This window comes from Muntiacus reevesi, chromosome 1, assembly GCF_963930625.1.
Source record: "Muntiacus reevesi chromosome 1, mMunRee1.1, whole genome shotgun sequence".
In the NCBI taxonomy this organism is placed as follows: Eukaryota; Metazoa; Chordata; class Mammalia; order Artiodactyla; family Cervidae; genus Muntiacus; species Muntiacus reevesi.
In genome coordinates, this window is record NC_089249.1 from 195,047,231 (window position 1) to 195,065,273 (window position 18,043).

General features: G+C 46.8%; 1 protein-coding gene across 4 annotated transcripts in view; it reads right to left on the reverse strand.

Moving 5' to 3' along the window:
• INSR (insulin receptor) overlaps positions 1–18,043 on the reverse strand; it is a 141,318-nt gene that overhangs the window by 51,671 nt on the left and 71,604 nt on the right. For all 4 annotated transcript variants that reach the window (XM_065917844.1, XM_065917846.1, XM_065917845.1 and 1 more), the window contains exon 3: positions 4,509–4,830. In XM_065917844.1, coding sequence (XP_065773916.1) covers positions 4,509–4,830 — 322 coding nt within the window. The remainder of the gene's footprint in view (positions 1–4,508; positions 4,831–18,043) is intronic.

Sequence of the window (18,043 nt, forward strand, 5' to 3'; positions counted from 1 at the left end):
ACTTTTTACTAGTGGTATCATTGCTACCCTTGTTATTTCTACACGTCTGCCTATTCAATTTTGCAGGAGGATCTTTGTCATGGTGGTATAATAAAGAACACATCTGGTGCCCAGCTCCTGGCACAGAGCTTCAACAGCCTTGGAATTTCCTGAGTGATAGAAACATCTTTGTTGTGCTAATGAAGCAGTGACCCCTAGTTGCTTCAGGATGAGAGCTGGTCACAAGAAAGATCAAATGTGTGATTTGGAGGGTTGCCTCATCGCTTTGACCTCCAGAGAGAGAAGGAGGCTGGAGATGGAGCTCAAATCCATGGCCAGTGATTCAATAGATCACAGCTATATAACAAAATCCCAAGAAAAACTCTGGACACCAACTCAGTCCATTTTTCTGGCTGGTGAGCACACAGCTGTGCTGTAAGCGTGATGCTTCTGACTCCACGAGGGGATGGGAACCCTGTGTCTGGAGCTCTCCCAGCCCTCATCCTCTGTGCCTCCTTAATAATAAAGCTGTAATTGTAAGTGCCTGACATGAAGCTTTTTGACTGCTGAGGCATCTATTTCAAAAGACATCTGTCTTGAGTAAAATGTAATGAAAACAACTAGATAAGGAACAAGGCTGCCCCTATCCCTGAAGGTCCCTCTTTCAGAAAGCCCTGAGGAACCTAGATAACTGACCACTTGACGGACACTGCCTCTCTCTTCCTGTGCCCCAATTCCCACTCTTGAGCTTTAAATTCACCAGAGTGAAGCCATCAAACCCCAGACACTCCGCCCTCAGACCCTAAGAAAAGCAGACCTCCCAAGGGCCACTTCCTCTCTTTCCCTTCCTCTCTCCCCCTCTTTTCCTCTCTCTCTCTGACTCTGTCTCTCTCTTTCCCCCTCTCTCTTTTCCTCTCTGTGTGTCTCTCTCCCTTCTTCCTTCGTCCTTCCCCCTTCCCACAACCTCACTGTGTGGCCCTCCAGGACCTGTGAATAACAAACCTTGTTACTTAAAATTCCCTGATGATTTCTTGCTGAAGCGCAACAGGAGTTGGCCCGGCCATAAATAGGCCCCCCCCTGGGAGCAGTGTCTGCAGAGCTTGCTACAGGTGATGTGTGCTTAGGTGAGCTCCGTAGGCATCCCTAACCCAGGGTGCTACCATCCATAGGCTTGGACCAACAGCCTTTTTCTTTTAGCTCTGTGAGTTGCCCCAGCAAGTTATTGAACCCAGTGGGTTTGTGGGAGCCTCAAAATTTATAGCCAACCAACCAGATGTGTAGGTGCTAAGTCGCTTCAGTCATGTCTGACTCTTTGCAATCCCATGGACTGTAGCCCACCATGCTCCTCTGTCCATGGGATTCTCCAGGCAAGAATACTGAAATGAGTTGCCACGCCCTCCTCCAGGGGATCTTCCCAACCCAAGGATCAAACCGGCGTTTCTTACGTCTCCTGCATTGGCAGGTGGGTTCTTTACCACTAGTGCCCACGTGGCTGCCCTGGGGACCCCCAAACTGTGGCTGGCATGTGAAGTAAAGCCAGTCTGGTGGAGGACCAAGCCTTTAAGTTGTGGGTCCGATGCCAACTCCAGGTGGTTGATGTTGACATCTATTGTAGTACACCCAGCTGGTGTCAGAGCAGCTGGGGTGGAAACAGAATAATGAGCAAATGTTTGGGCTCTTTTGTTGGTTCTACAAATATTCACTGAGCACTTATCATGTGACAGATGATCCTCTGGGCCAGGGATAAGCAAACTACGGCCCACGGGTCAACTCCAGCTGGCCACCTGTTGTTGTAACTAGCACTGTATCAGAACACACCCATGGGTTTGAGTACCATCTATGACCATTATTACTCTATAAGGCTAGAGTAGTCACAACCATATGGCCCTCAGAGTGGAAAATATTTACTATCTGGCCCTTTGCCAATGCCAGTTGTAAACCACAGGCACACACAAGTGAACAAACAACCGACTTCCCCTGTGGGAAATCCACACGTCCTTTTCCAGCCTAGAAGTGGAGTCTGCCTCCTCATCCATGGAATCTGGGCGTGGCCCTCTGAATTGCTTTGGCTGATGAGGCATTAGCACATGCGACACTGCAGTGGCTGAAGAACTTACACAGTTTAAAGCCTGCTGTTCCTGGCTACACATGGAGAGAGGCCCCAGTTGGCCATGCAGGGTGTGAGAGGCTAGGCTGTACCATCCCATCAGAGCTGACCCATGCCGAGCCAGATAAACCTCTGGTCAACCCACAAAATCAATAGAAGCCATAAATGAGTGCTGTTACAAGTTACAAAGTACTGGGGAGGTTTGTTACACAGCAAGAGCTAGCTGATACATTTCTGAAGCGTACGGTCTCATTGGCGAAAATTAACAAACGGATGATGAAAATATCAGCTAGTGGTAAAGAGCATGAAAAGTGTTAAAATGGAGAGATGTGCCAAAGAGTAGCCAGATGGTTAATTCGGGCAGGGTGGTCACACAGGAAAGAAGTCTCAAGGGAAGTGAATTTTAAGTTGTGATGCCCTGGGTGACCAGGAGAAACCAGCCATGCAAAGATCAAGAGGCAGAGAATTCTAGAAGGTGGGTGGGGGGTGGGGTGGGGGGAAGAATAGGGATGCCCCATACCCATCACACCCTTAATATACACCCCAAATATCTAATACTCCTCATCTCACTAAAGTGTACCCTACCAGGTATCTCGGAGTGGCCATGGATGGAATATAATGAACCCACATGGGTTCACAGTCCTCTGCTATAAAAACATCAAGAACGACTTCCCAGATAAAGCCACAAGAAAGAAAGAAAACATATCTGGCCCCATTTGATATCAAACCACATAAGAAAACATGACAGCACTGAAGTCTTTCACAAAATAAAACTTCAGAAGAAAAAACTTTTTTTAACTGACAAAGTAACATACTGCCATGTTGCATGCTAGGTCACTTCAGTCGTGTCCAACTCTTTGTGACTCTGTGGACTGTAGCCCGCCAGGCTCCTCTGTCCATGGAATTCTCCAGGCAAGAATACTGGCCTGGGTTGCCATGCCTTCCTCCAGGGGATTTTCCTGACCCAGGGATCGAAACCAAGTCTCTTATGTCTCCTGCATTGGCAGGCGGGTTCTTTACCACTAGCAACACCTGGGCAGCCCTCAACTACTGCCAGAATGGGTCATCATTAACATCCCTCTCTTCCCCCTCTTTCATTCAGTAGAGGTCCCAAGCATCATGGGACAAGACATTAATTTCCTGGGGCTTCAATCCTGGGGCCACTCCCATCAGGAAAACATCAAAGGAAGTTGCTCTATTTTTCATATCTTTGTTATGATCAGAAAAAAAAAAACCTTCTATTTAAAGCCAGTGTCTTTTAGTGGAAGATGTTGATATCCTTGCTTTATTTCAAACATGAAAAAAAAAACAATAAATCATGAGGAACATGGTCATTTTCCCAATCTTACTGATAAACTGGCTTCAAAAAAGAAAAAAATAGCTCTGTCTGGAATGCAAAGGTGATTTATAGGAGCCTATTTTTGGTCCACAAAGCCACTTGATAGGTTTTATCAAAAACAGTGAAACAAAACATATTGTACTTGCAGGTTTCACAAACACTCAGAGAGCAGCTCCTAGGATCCAGAATAAAGGTTGTTTTCCTTCCCACCCTCCCCACCCAGGGAAATAAAATTTCCCACCAGAACACTCTCACTTGGCTCATTTCCAAGTCTGAAGAGGGAAGATGTTTTACGTAAGCAGGTCAGCTCAAGGCCCCTCAACGTGCGTCTATCTTTGATTTGTTTTTGTGTTGTTTTGTGGCGTTTTTTTTCTCAGACCCTCAACACAAAAACCAGGAAACAGATTTTTTTTAAACTCTGTTCCAGCCCCAAGCCCCCAAAATAGCTCATCTGAGAAGCTAACAGCGTGAACAAAAAGTCTGAGGTGTGGGGAGGAAACCTGACTCACCCCTGGGGAGAGAAAACCCTGCTTTTTCTCACCCAAATAGTAGGAAATGGTTTGATGGTATTGTCCTTCAAAAGACAACAAAGCCTTGAGAATAATCTAGAGTTGAGTCCTTCTTCCTTGCACTCCAGGCTAACCTCAGGACATGATCCAGATCCAGTTTGGAGAAAACATTTAAAAAATCTGAGCTCTGACCTGGGCTGTAATGGACAGTTCCATCAGTGGGAGCAATCAGGCCATATAAAGGACTGTATATGAAACTATGGACTTCTGTTTCCAATGATAAGCACAGAAAGCTTTCAATTTTTGGTATGCAAGATGCCAAAAATATTTACTATCTGGCCCTTTGTGAGAGAAAGGTCATTGACTTCCTCTCCAAAGCCCAGTGCCCCAAACCAGGAGGCCAGAATGGCATCTGAGAGACCCCACTGTGTCACTCATCACCAGCAGCTTCCTCGCTCATAGCCAATCAACTCCAGCTTCTCACACAATTTTAACAGGTGGTGCTACCAGCCATGTTCCTTTCCCTCTTGACAACCTGCCCTCCACCCCCTTGGAACCCACACTCAGGACTCACTTGCTGGAATTCATCGTGTAGCCAGAGGGGCACTCGGGGATGCACTTGTTATTATGAATGACATACTGGTGGCAGCCTTGCCTCCGAGAGCTCTTGCATTTGTTGTGCAGGTCCTGGCAGAAGCTGAAGTTCACGCAGCGCCAGTCTTGGAAGTGGTAGTAAGGGGGCGGGCAGGTCTCCACGCACCTGCCGTCCAGGTAGAAGTTGCGACAGGCCACGCACTTGGTGGGGTCGTCCGGCTCTGAGCAGTTGCCCAAGCACTCGCTGTGGCAGCAGAGACCCTCAGAGGTGCAGCCATGTGACTTACAGATGGTCGGACACACTGGAGAGAGAAAGAAAACAGCGGGTCAACGGCTTTACCCAATGCCGCGACAGCAACTCGAGAGGAGGAAGTGCAAGCCAAACAAAATCATGTCAGCAATGGCTCACTTCTACAGCACACACTGCCTGCTGGTTAAAAATACAAATTTCTGGACTTCCCTGGTGGCTCAGTGGTAAAGAATCCGCCTGCCAATGCAGGACTTGGGTTCCATCCCTGGCCCAGGAAGATCCCACGTGCCAAGGAACAACCAAGTCTGCGCTCCACAACTACTGAGCCAGTGATCTAGAGCCCAGGAGCTGCAACTGCTGAGCCCGTTTGCCACAACTACTGAATCCCGTGCGCCCTAGAGCCCATGCTCTGCAACAAGAGAAGCCACCACAATGAGAAGCCGATGCAGAGCAACTAGAGAGGAGCCCCCTCTTGTCACAAGAGAAAAAGCCCACATGGCAACAAAGACCCAGCACAGCCCAAAATAAATAAATACGTGTTTTAAAAAATGCTAGTTTCTGATGTCCCAACTCCCAGGCATAACTATTAACTCGTTTCAGCCCCCAAACCAGTGATGTGCTCTTAAACGTTTAACAACTTCTTCGTTGAGTGGGGCAGAGAATCTCTTGCTTTAGAGCACTGGCCAATTTCCATGGTGTAAATATTCTCACCAGGGTCCTTTTCAAGCTACCCCACCTAAAGTTACTGCATGTGAAACCAGCGAGAGATCTACAGTAGCACAGCATTAAATAATACATCCAATCACATAGAAACAATAGTAGCAAACAACCTCAAAAACATAATCATAGAAAAAGGTACTGAGATGATTAGGAAGTGGTAAGTACAAAGTATTTATTTTCTTTGCTTTTTAACCTAATTTAATTATAAGTTGATGTCATTTAAATTTTAATACCAGCTTGCTGGGAGATTGGTATTGACATATATACACCAGGGCTTCCCTGGTGGTTCAGATGGTAAAGAATCTGCCTGCAATGTGGGAGACCCGAGTTCAATCACTGGGTTGGGAAGATAACCTAGAGAAGGAAATGGCAACCCATTCCAGTATTCTTGCCTGGAGAATTACATGGACAGAGGAGCCTGGCGGGTTATGGGGTCTCAAAGAGTCGGACATGGTTGAGTGACTAACACTTTCACTTCCACACGATTGATATTGTGTATAAAATAGATAACGCATGAGAACCCACTGTGCAGCGCAAGGAACCCTACTCAGGACTTCGTGGTGACCTTAATGGGGAAGAAAATCCATAAAAGAGGGGATATGTGTATATGTATAGCTGATTTACCTTGCTGTACAGTAGAAACTAACATGACACTCTAAAGCAACTGTACTCCAATAAAGTTAAAAAAAAAAAAAAAGACTAGAAACAAACAAACAGAATTACCAGCTTGTTTAAGAAGCAGTCTGCACATTTCCTGAAAATTACACAATAGCCTCAAGCAAGTCTGCTCCTGCACGTAGCTGCCATACTGGTATAAACAGATATATCCTGCTCTACATTTTCTCCATTTTACAATGAGGAAACTGAGGTGACAGGAGGTTAAGCAAATGTCCCAAAGGTTCATTTCTGCTTCGATGCACATTTGCTTACACTCATCCAGATATTTACAACCCCTGTGGGAACACATTGGCCACAGAGTTTGCCTTTAGGACCACGAATCTAATGGAGAAGGCATATTCATTATTTAAAAGTATAACTGCAGGGACTTTCCTATTGTCCAGTGTTTAAGAATCCACCCTCCAATGCAAGGGATGCAGGTTCAACCCTTGCTTGGGGAATTAAGATCCCACACGTGGTAAGGCAACTAAGCCTGTGCACTGCAACTAGAGAAAGCCTGCACTCCACATTGAAGATTTAGCATAGCCTAAAAATAATAATAACAATTTTTAAACAAAAAAAAAGTATAACTGCACACACAGCAAGCACTGTGCCGAAGGTAAGTGGAGGTGGTATTTCTGCTGTGACCTTCAGGAGGTGATGAACGGGGCAGGGACTGTGCTTGGATTTCTATGCCTGGAGTTTCTTATTTGATGCAACTGAACTTGTCCACTGAAGGCTGGACTCCACTCTGGCATTCTCCAGCAGCTTGTAACACACTCTTTCTCCTGACATCTCACTACTCATGACTTCATGATTGCCCCTGATTTTGGTCCCTCAGTATCTGGCCTGGACCTCCATGACCAGCCTTCCCTTCCCAGGCTGCCAGCAAATTTGTCCCTGGACCGATGGTTCCTCTGAGGCCACAAGCAGAGCCTGTTCCCCAAGGATGCCTTCTTTGCTCACTTCCTGCATAGCTCAAAACACAGTTTGGAAGCTGGGACGTGTTCTTCACCCCCAAATCCCCAGGCCCCTTGAGAGCTGCAGTGAACATTACGGCCCATGTGGACACCACCGACCAGACCCAGGGAACTTTTAAAAGGCCTCTGAAGCTACATTTCCACGTAAGAATTGGTGTCGGGTGGAACTTTCTGTGTTGACGGAAATCTTCTCGATCAGCGCTGTCCAATACGGTAGCCACTTCCCTGTGGCTGCTGAGTGTGGTAAGTGCAACGAGGAACAAATTTTTTTTTTTAATTGTGGCAAAATATGCATAAAACTGACCATCTTAACCAACTGTAAGCACACAGCTCAGTAGCATTAAGTACATTCACACTGTTGTACAATTATCCCCAGAACCTTCTTGCCTTTCCAAACTGAAACTCTGTCTCCAAGAAACACTGACTCCCCATACCCTCCCCCAGCCCCTGACCCTCACCATCTACTTCCTGTCTCTACAGATCTGACTCCTCTCGGGACCTCCAATGAGCAGAATCAGACAGTGTGTGTCCTTTTGTGTCTGGCATATTTCACTGAGCATCATGTCGTTAGGGCTACCCTGGTGGCTCAGTGGTAAAGAATCCACCTGCCTATGCAGGAGATGCAGTTTCGATATCTGTGTTAAGAACCCCTGGAGAAGGAAATGGCAACCCACTCCAGTATTCCTGCCTGGGAAACCCCATGGACAAAGGAGCCTGGTGGGGCTTCAGCCCATGGGGTTGCAAAGAATCAGACGTGACTTAGTGGCTAAACCACAACACATCCTCAAAGTTGATCCATGTTACAGCAGGTGTCAGAATCTCCTTTTTAACAGAGGCAGAATTCCCACTGACAGCATCACCAATAGGTGCTCGCGTGCGTGTGTGCTAAGTCACTTCAGTCGTGTACAACTCTTTGTGACCCTATGGACTGTGGCCCACCGGGCTCTTCTGTCCATGGGATTCTCTAGGACTGGGAGTGGGTTGCCATGCCCTTCACCAAATGGGTGCTCGACTACAACTTAAAAAGGAGGAAAATGTCTATACACAATAAGATGAGCTTGAATAACTGTAGCTGCTGAAATTTATACAATGAAAATCAATCCTATAGGTCAAGGGGGAAAATCCAAGCTTTGCAAGGGGTTCTTAGGCAAATTTTTCTGGAATTTTAATTCTTCCCAAGATTGTCATAATCCACAGATGTGGGGGGAGGGGAGCCATTGAATAAGAGATGTGAAGGGACTTCCCTGGTGGTTAAGAATCTGCCTGCCTGTGCAGGGGACACAGGGTTGATCCCTGATCGGGGAAGGTTCTACACGCTTTGAGGCAACCAAGACAGTGCACCACCGCTACTAAAGCCTATGCACCCCAGAGCCCATGCTCTGCAACGAGAGAAGCCATGGCAATGAGAAGCTTGTGCACTGGAGCTAGAGAGTAGCCCCCACTCACTGCAACTGGAGAAAGCTAGTGAAGCAGTGGAGACCCAGCATAGCCAAGAATAAATAAATAAATATTATTATTTTTTTAATTACATGGAAAATTTGGAGCATCTGTGCCCAGGTGCATCATCTGATTTTTCTGTGTGGATCCAGAAAGAACTAAGAAACTGTAACAGGAGCAGGATGGAGTTAACCCACCAATGTCTGTGGAGGCTCTTTAGGGTTTACATACCCCCCATTAGATTCTTTGTTATTGTTCAGTTGCTCAGTCCTGTCCAACTTTTAGGGACCCCGTGGACTATAGCACGTCAGGCTTCCCTGTCCTTCACTATCTCCCTGAGTTTGCTCACACTCGTGTCTATTTAGTTGATGATACCATCCAACCATTTCATCCTCTGTCGCCCCCTTCTGCTGTCAGTCTTTCCCAGCATCAGGGTCTTTCCCAATGAGTTAGCTCTTTGCATCAGGTAGCCAAAGTATTGGAGTATTACAGTCTTACTTAATTATAATAAAGACTCCAGCAGGGAGAGCAGGTAAGTAACATTATCTCCATCTCACAGAGGAGACTTTTACTCAGCTGAGCCCCAGCAGGGCGAAAGCCATAACTTCGATCTTCTGGCTCTGAACACGATACTCCTAGGTTTAAACAATGAAACAGGCATCCAAAGGGTCCACCCAGTCAGGAGTGACCCTCATACAGTTCTCCACCCACAGGCATGCTACAAAGGTTTTTGTAAAGAACCCATGACAGCCTCAGTTTTCTTGTCTGTCAAATGGGGATGATAACAACCTCTTAACTTTTTCTCACACCTAAAAGAAGGGATGTGTCAAGGCACTGGATTATTTGATAGGCAAGTGTAGATTTGATAGCAGTTATTGTGGGCAATAGCATTCTCATCATTATTAATAATCTGTCCACAGGAACCGAAGGAACTCAATGGCAGGAAGCAATACAGAAGGCAGACAATTATCTAGGCTCCATGAAGACTCCACCCTCTGGAAAAGCACACATGTGAGCAGGAAGGAGTCTGTCTCCTGGGCTGGGGCTGCCTCTGAGAGTCAGCACTTCGGTTCAAAAGAGCTGTCGGCAAAGACCTACCAAAAACTTCCCAGACACATAAACCTTCCTGCCTAGACAATGCTCAGAAAAAATGACCCGAAGCTCACACACAAGGCCAGAGGCTGCCCACAGAGCCATTCAGTCTTCTTCTGGAGCCCTGCCTACGAGGTCCACCTAGAACAATTTCCTTCTCCAGCAAAAGAGTTGGCAAGATTTTCCCACAGAAGGTCACAAAGCAAATGTTTGGGCCATATGTTCCAGCCACAACAAGTGCACTCTCTGTGAAGACAGTCTCAGAGGAAACCTGTGGGTACAAACACATTGTGTCCAATAAAACTTTATTTACACAAGCAGGCAACGCGCTGGATCATTTGCCAACCCCTTCCCCCATGAAACTTACCTGTGATTGATTTACTATTTCTGTTAGGGCCTCAACTCCAGAAAGCCAGATGTTAACTTAGAGATGGATATATTGTAAATCATTCTTAACCCAGAGAAGAAATAATCTGCAATGAGGACAGGTTTATTGCCCCTAGGACATTAACGTCCTCATATCTAACTTTGTGATCCTAGTTTAGTGATGCAAATGCTTTGGCTTTACCATCCCGGCTAGTGCCCTTGCTAAAGGGTTAAAAGTGCTGCCTGGTATTCTTTTTCGTTTGTTTGACTGGTTGGTTGGGGGATTTGTTTTTTTGCATAAGAGTTGTGTTTTTTAACTTTTGAAGACTATATTCTGATAACAATAAGCCAGCTCTGGGTGTCTTCCATTCTGTTTCCAAGTACTTTATCTTATTTAACAGAAGTGCCACTGGTGATTCCCCCCACCCCCATCCCCCGACCCAGGTTGAATTATGAAAACCAGGCATTTGGCAAGATGGGAATGGAGGAGGGGTCTGACTGTCGGCTCCCTGTGCCCCTTGCCCGGCCCCCGTTCATAGATACCAAATGAGTCCCCAACACACAGCAGCCCTGGCTCAAAATGTCATGCCCTCCCCTCCAGGCTGCTCCTTCCAGAGAGGATGGCAGGCTTTTCAAGAAAATGCCAAGAAGCCCAGGAGCTGTGGACCTTCCCAGGACAGGTTCATGACTCGTGTGTAGTGGAAAATCCACCCAGAACTCCCCCTTCCAAACACACAGGTTCCTTGTTCACCCATCTCCCGTCCCCCACCCTCCGACCCTAGCTGCCTCGGGCTGCTGGCCCCAATATCCTCCCAATTCCCCCTAAAGTTTCTAAAAGCTCCTGGCCTCCAACTTCACTAGAGCAGAAACAGCCACTACCTTCCTGAAACTTTCACCTCAAGTGGCTTTTTCACTCCACCCCACTGAGAAGGTTGAAAAGTGAATTCTAAACAAACCGCAAGAGGGCCTCCTCCAGTTGAACTTCCTGAAGTAAAGTGGAAGGCTCCTGACCAAATGACTCTTTCTCCAGGGAGAAATCTACAGAAATCTCAGTTGGGTTAAGACAGGTGATATGGGGGACTTCCCTGGTGGTCCAGTGGTAAAGAATCTGCCTTCCAATGCGAGGGATGCCGGTTCAAACCCTGGCCGGGGAACTAAGATCCCACATGCCATGGGGCCAACTAAGCCCATGTGGCACAACTGTGTGCTCAAAGCCCTCACGCCACAACTACAGCCCACAACGGGAGAAAAGCCCCCATGACACAACCAAGACCCAGAGAAGCCAAAAAAAGAAAAGAGAGAAAGAGAGAGAAAGGGGTGGTATGAAGCAAAGGAGGCAGGTGCAATTTGACCCCAGTATATCTACTGCTAGTAATTATCCCGCAGACAAGACAGCATATGTGCACCTAGACACCCAGACAAGGATATTCTGTGCCCCATAGGACATCAGCCATTGGGCTTTACAACAGCAAAAGCCTGTAAGCAACATAAAGGTCCAAGACAGGAGACTGTGCAGACAAATTAATGTGGATCAAAGAGATGGAATAGTACACAGCTGTGAAAATGGAGCCAGCTCGATGTATTTTAATGTTGGAATCACTTCCAAGATAGCATTAAGGGGAAAAAAGCATCTAAAGAATATAGCTTGTTAGTGGAAAAAGGAAAGAGATATACATTGTGGGACTCTGAAATGGACAGCTAGTTTGGGAAACAGTTTGGTCATTTCTTATAAAGTGAAACATATACTTCTGATCCTTACCACAGAACCTAGGGGTTTACCCAGGTGAAGTGAAGAACAAAGCAGAACATTTAGGTTCACAGAAAGACCCGCACGGGAATGTTTACGGTGGCTATATTCATCACCGAAAGCTGGAAACCAAACCAAATATCCCTTAACTGGGGAATGGACAAACATTGTATCTCCATACAATGAACTCTAGAGAGCAGTCAAAGAAGAATCAAATCCCAATCTCCCACCATCACCACCCCTTTTCCCCCTGGTGTCCATACATCTGTTTTCTGTTTCTGCTTTGCAAATATGTTCATCTGTACCATTTTTCTAGATTCCACATACATGCGTCAATATCTCACATTTGTTTTTTTCTTTGGGATTGACATATAAACACAATTAAGTATAAAATAGATAACTAATGAGTACCTACTGTATACTACAGGGAACTCTACTCAGCGCTCTGTGGTGACCTCAACGGGAAGGAAATCCAAAAAGAAGGGGGAATATATGTATATATGGGGCTTCTCAGGCGGCACTAGTGGTAAAGAACTCACCTGTCAACTCAGGAGATGTAAGAAACGCAGTTTCAATCCCTGGGTCAGGAAGGTTCCTAGAGTAGGAAACCCACTTCAGTACTCTAGCCTGGAGAATTCCATGGACGGAGGAGCCTGGCAGGCTACAGTCCACGGAGTCGCAAAGCACATGACTGAGCACGCACGCACACACGCACACACACGCGTTCATATAGCCGATTCACTTTGTTGTAGAGCAGACACTAACACAGCATTGTAAAGCAACTTTCCTCCAAAAAAATATTTTGTTTAAAATTTAACTGCTGATTCGCACGCTACAGAGATGAATTTCAGCTGCATCATTTTGAGTGTAAAAAGCTAGTCTCCAAAGGTACACATTCTATGATTCCCTTTATGTGACATCCTGGAAAAAGCAAAAACTCTAGTGGCAATGAACACATTAGTGGTAACCAGGGGCTGGAACTGGGGAAGGCTGACTGCAAGCAACAGAGAGAAGTTTGGAGTGGGGGAGTGACCAGACCGTCCCATATCTTGACTGTAGTGGTAGTTACATGACCATAAAGAAAAACGTGTTAGTCGCTCAGTTGTGTCCGACTCTCTGCCACTCCCAGGCTTCTCTGTCCATGGAATACTAGAGTGGGTTGCCATTCCCTTCTCTAGGGGATCTTCCTGACCCAGGGATCAAATTCAGGTCTCCTGCAGTGCAGGCAGACTCTTTACCATCTGAGCCACCAAGGGAAGCCCAAAAACCAGTCAAAATGAGACTTCCCTGGAGGCCTAGTGGTTAAGACTCCAAGACTTCCAATGCAGGGGGCACGGGTTTGATCCCTCCTCAGGGAACAAGGATCCCACAGAATATCACACTGAAACACATAAATTTTGCTGCATGTAAATTACATTTTCAAATGAGGGGGAAAGAAAAGGATGAATGTGACATATGTCCCCCTGGAAGGGACACAGGAAATGTGCCCCATGACTTCTTGTGGAAAAAGAAATGTGGATGAAGTAGAGGGTGGGTAGCGGCATACTCACATATAAGCACAAGTTGATTTTTCATTTTTCCTATGTATGGGTACACCCTTCTGAAATTGCCAACTATTTAAAAATACATTTTTTAGTATAACTGAATCACTTTGCTGGATACTTGAAACTAACACAACACTGTAAATTAACAATACTTCAATAAAAATTTAAAAATAAAAGTACATTAAAAAAAAACTCTGCTAGATGATTAAGAAAGGGTTTTGATCCATTATATCATTCTACTCCCAAATATTCTGCTAGTGACTGTCAGAATAGCTGACAGACATCTGAGGGAGCTTTACAAAGTTTTCTCTTAGGATCCTTTTTTTTTGCCTTAGTACAAAATCAACAATCAAAGTAAGTGACTACCAAGTGTTTTCCAAGACTGGAATCTGGACTAGGGACAGGAAGTAATATTATTGAGGACAGGCAACACTGGGACAACGGATGAAATTTATTTAATAGATTGTGGATTCAAATATTGCATCAGTGTTAATGTCCTGATTTTAAACATTGTACCACGGTTGTGTAAGAGTGTTTTCTTGTTCTTAGAATATAATCCCCAAGGAATTAAAGGCAAAGGAACACTGCACCTGCCTGCCTCTGACTCTCGGATGATTCAGGGAGGGGTAATCTCTCTCTGTTTATATATATATATATATATATATATATATATATATAATTTATTTATATATATATAAATCCACGAGACAGATAATAAAATCAAAGAAGTAAAACTAGTGAATTTGGTACAATTCTTGAGACTTTTCTGTCAACTTGTAAACTACATCAAAATGAAAAGTTACCGATTTATATCCAAGTAAGGTTAAAAGCTGAAATAGTGGGACAAAAACCGAGAGGTAAATGACATATTTATAAAAATACTGCCACTTTTGGTTTCTTTGCCCTTTTAAGTTCAAATCGATTTGGTTTTTCTCAATTAAGACGTTATATGGTAAAAACAAAACTTAAAAAATAAACCCACTATTAAATTTTTCCATATCACATCATATGTTAATAGCATTTTGCTACATTGCCCTCCTTCTCAAAGCCTGTAGTTAAAAAAAAAAAACAACTCGATTTATTATTCCAAAAATTACTGCTTTCCAGAAATTTCCAAAGGGAACAGTGGCGTCATAGACCGGCGGACACATTAACCACAGCGCCCCGTGGCCCTCCCTGAAAGTGTGAATTTTATAAACTCCTTAAAGTCCATCCTATGCCTTTCTCCCTCGCGTCCTCCCCAGACTCTGACAGCGGAGGTTCGAGTCTCCGAAGCCCCCGGGCGCGGGCAGCACCTTCTCGGTAAATTCCTCCCTTGGAATCTAGTTGATTTAACGGTGGGATAGGGGGACTGAGTGACTTTTGACAGCTAGGTGGTCAACTGTCCAGACGCCCTTTCGGGTCTGCGCTTCTTGAGAAGCCGCGACCGCAGGAGCTAGCGTTCTTGAAGCAAAGCAGCCCCCCATCCCCCAACCCGCTCCACTTTCCTCCTCCGACAATGCCGCCCCCGCCCGCGCGAATATCTTCCCAGATGCGTTTGGAATCGAGTGGCGGAGCTCGTCGCAGAAATACGGCGCCTGCAGAGGAAGGCGGAGCCTCAAGGGGCGGGCGAGGGGGGGCCGGGGGGGGGGGGTGGCTCCCCGCTAGGGCAGCCTCAAGATTGGTTGGTTCCAAACAGCTATGTGTGTGTGTGTGTGTGTGTGTGTGTGTGTGTGTCCCTGAGGGGCGGACCCACGGTGGGAGAAGCCCCGCCCCCCGCAAGCTGGCCGTGGCAGAGAAGCACAAAGCCCAAGGTGAGCTCCGCTCCGTGGAATCCGGGACCGGCGGTGGCGGCAGCCTCAGCGCCGCCCTAGCGCTCAGCCAATGGGCGGGCGTGCTGCTGGGGCCCTGGCCCCGCCCCCCGGGCGCGCGGGGCTCGGCTAGCCCGACTGGCGCTCTGGCTGTGACCGCCGCAGGGCGGTCCGGGCCGGGGGCCCCAGGAAGGGGACCCTTTCGAGGGTGCAAACCTTCCAGGGCAGGCCCGCAGAGGAGGGAAGTTTGGAAGAAATTAAAGAAAAGGAGAAACCGAGTGTGCGGACCGCCTCAAGCGGCCGCCGGGTGGCTTGGGCCGCGCGCGGAACTGGGCGTGTGCCCGGGAGGAGATCGGGTCACCGCGTGGCAGGCAGCGCCCGGGGCCGAGGGGAGCCCCGGCCCCAGGCCTCACTTGAGAGGGGCCCAGAGAGGGGCATCGGCTCTCCAGGGTCCAACAGTAAAATCTGCCAAATTGGGGGCTAGGGGGTGTGGCAAGGAGAGTTCGCACTCTTCTCGGACCCTACTCTCGAGATTTCTACCCTCCACGCGCCCAGAATACCAAACACCATGCTCATAAATTACACTCCTAAGAAAACTAACAAGGTTTGTTTTCGGAGTGTCCTCCAACCAATGTTCCCTCTCGCCCCCACATTTGAAGATGTCCACCTATACTTGCTTGGGCTTCCTCGGTGGCTCAGAATCCTGCAACGCGGGAGACCTGGGTTCAATCCAAGGGCTGGGAAGATCCCCTGGAGGAAGGGCATGGCAACCCACTGGAGTATTCTTGCCTGGAGAATTCCATGGACAGAGGAATGGAAGGCTGGCAGGCTACAGCCCATTGGGTCGCAAAGGGTCAGACATGACTGAGCAGCTAAGCACGCAGCACACCTTTGCTTGCGATTCCTGTAGACCCAAGCGGTGAATGGGCATTCTCTAACGTCCCCCCACCCCCACCCCATTCCACGTGAATACACTTTAAGATGTATATTCCATTCAACCTATATCAGTTAATAAGCTCTTATTAACACTATTATTCAAACAACCACCGCCATTATAGATGGAGACACTGAAGCACATAAATGCCAGTTCAGCTAGCAAGCAGCAGGACCCGTTGGAACCCAGGTCTCCCAGGGAGACTGGGACCGGGTGCGGCAGCATGGATACACTGCGGGTTTAATTCATGGTGTTTCTTACTCTGGCCCACCTGGATGTGGGCCCCTCCTGGCACTGGGTTGCAGAAAGAATGGAGACATTATCACTTCTTTCCTAGGATACACAAAAGAGACAGGCAAGCCACGAGAAAGTGAAAAGTGAAAGTGTTAGTTGTGTCCAACGCTTTGGGACTCTCTGGACTGTAGCCCACCAGCCTCCTTTGTCCGTGGGATTCCCCAGGCAAGGATACTGGAGTGGGTTGCCATTCCCTTCTCCAGGGGATCTTCCCTACCCAGGGATCGAACCTGAATCTCCTGCACTGCAGGTAGACTCTTGAGCTTCTGAGACACCAGGGAAATCCTGAGAAGGGGAGGTTTATTACTGCATCTGTCGGATTACTGCATCCCAGTACCATGCACACACAGTAGGTGCACAGAAAAACTCACAGGGAGAAAAAAAAGTGGAGGGAATCAGGTGACTGGTTTTACCCAGCAGGAGAGGGACAGTACGTGCAAATGTGTGAATCATCAGGGCTGCCTTTAAGTATAAAGAGTTCAGAGCTGATGAAGGGCAAAGTACAGAGGGAAAGGTGTGGGACTTCGGGCCAGATAGGACAGTTAGAGAGCCGAGGGGCTTGGACTTTGCATGGCGGGAGGAGCCAAAGAAGGGCTTCAGCCAGAAAAAGGTACCACCAGATGCACATTCGGGCTTCCCTGGTGGCTCAGATGGTAAAGAAGAATCTGCCTGCCAATGCAGGAGACCTGGGTTCGATCCCTGGGTCGGGAAGATCCCCTGGAGAAGGGAATGGCTACCCACTCCAGTATTCTTGCCTAGAGAATTCCATGGACAGAGGAGCCTGGAGGGCTACAGTCTGTGGGGTTGAGTGACTTTCACTTTCAGATCCACATTCAGGATCAATATTTTGGCTCTCTGGTAGCTGGATAAAGAAGACAAGAGAGAACAGGGAGAAAGAGGCTGACTTCTGAAGCCATCAGGCTAGGTGGGGTTATCAGGCCTATCAACATGGACAACTCCCAAGTCTCCACCTTGGGCAGGTGCACAGGACTCACAAGAAGAACTAAGAAAAGAAGCTAGGTACTCAGACTTAGACCATCTGGATCTGCGGTGTGAGTCCAGGATGTCAGGGCTTCTGTACATGATTGACTGTGTCTCCCGTTGCTAACCCGAACCTCAACTCCCCGCCGCCCCCCCCCCCCCCAACCTGCTCCTTAAAACTACTCTTGTTAAAGTGCCTTGTTTGTTATGGATATTTTGGAAAATTTCCCTCATGTATATATGAAATCCATACACATTTTAGGCAATTAACTGTAGCAATGACTTTTTAAAAGTTACTGAGTTTTAGCCTACTGCTACTTGAGTCAATGTAACTTTTACAGGCTATTTAGAAATTAACAACAAAAGAGCACAACTTCTGAGATTCAAGCATAGCTGTTCTTAGGGGCAAATTCAGAACTTTAATTTCTTATGAAAGGAAATGACTAACTTAAATTCCTGGTGGCTCAGAGGTAAAGAATTCGTCTGCCATGCAGGAGACACGAGTTCGATCCCTGCATTGGGAAGATCCCCTGGAGAAGGAAATGGCAACCCACTCCAGTATTCTTGCCTGGGAAATCCTATGGGGTCACAAAAGAGTCAGACACAAACTATCAACTAAACTAAAAACTTAATCTAAATAAGATAAGCACTTAAACCAGCAAATGGTTATTTTAATAATATTCTGCAAGTTACTTATTACCAGAGTTGGCTTTATAATTTTTT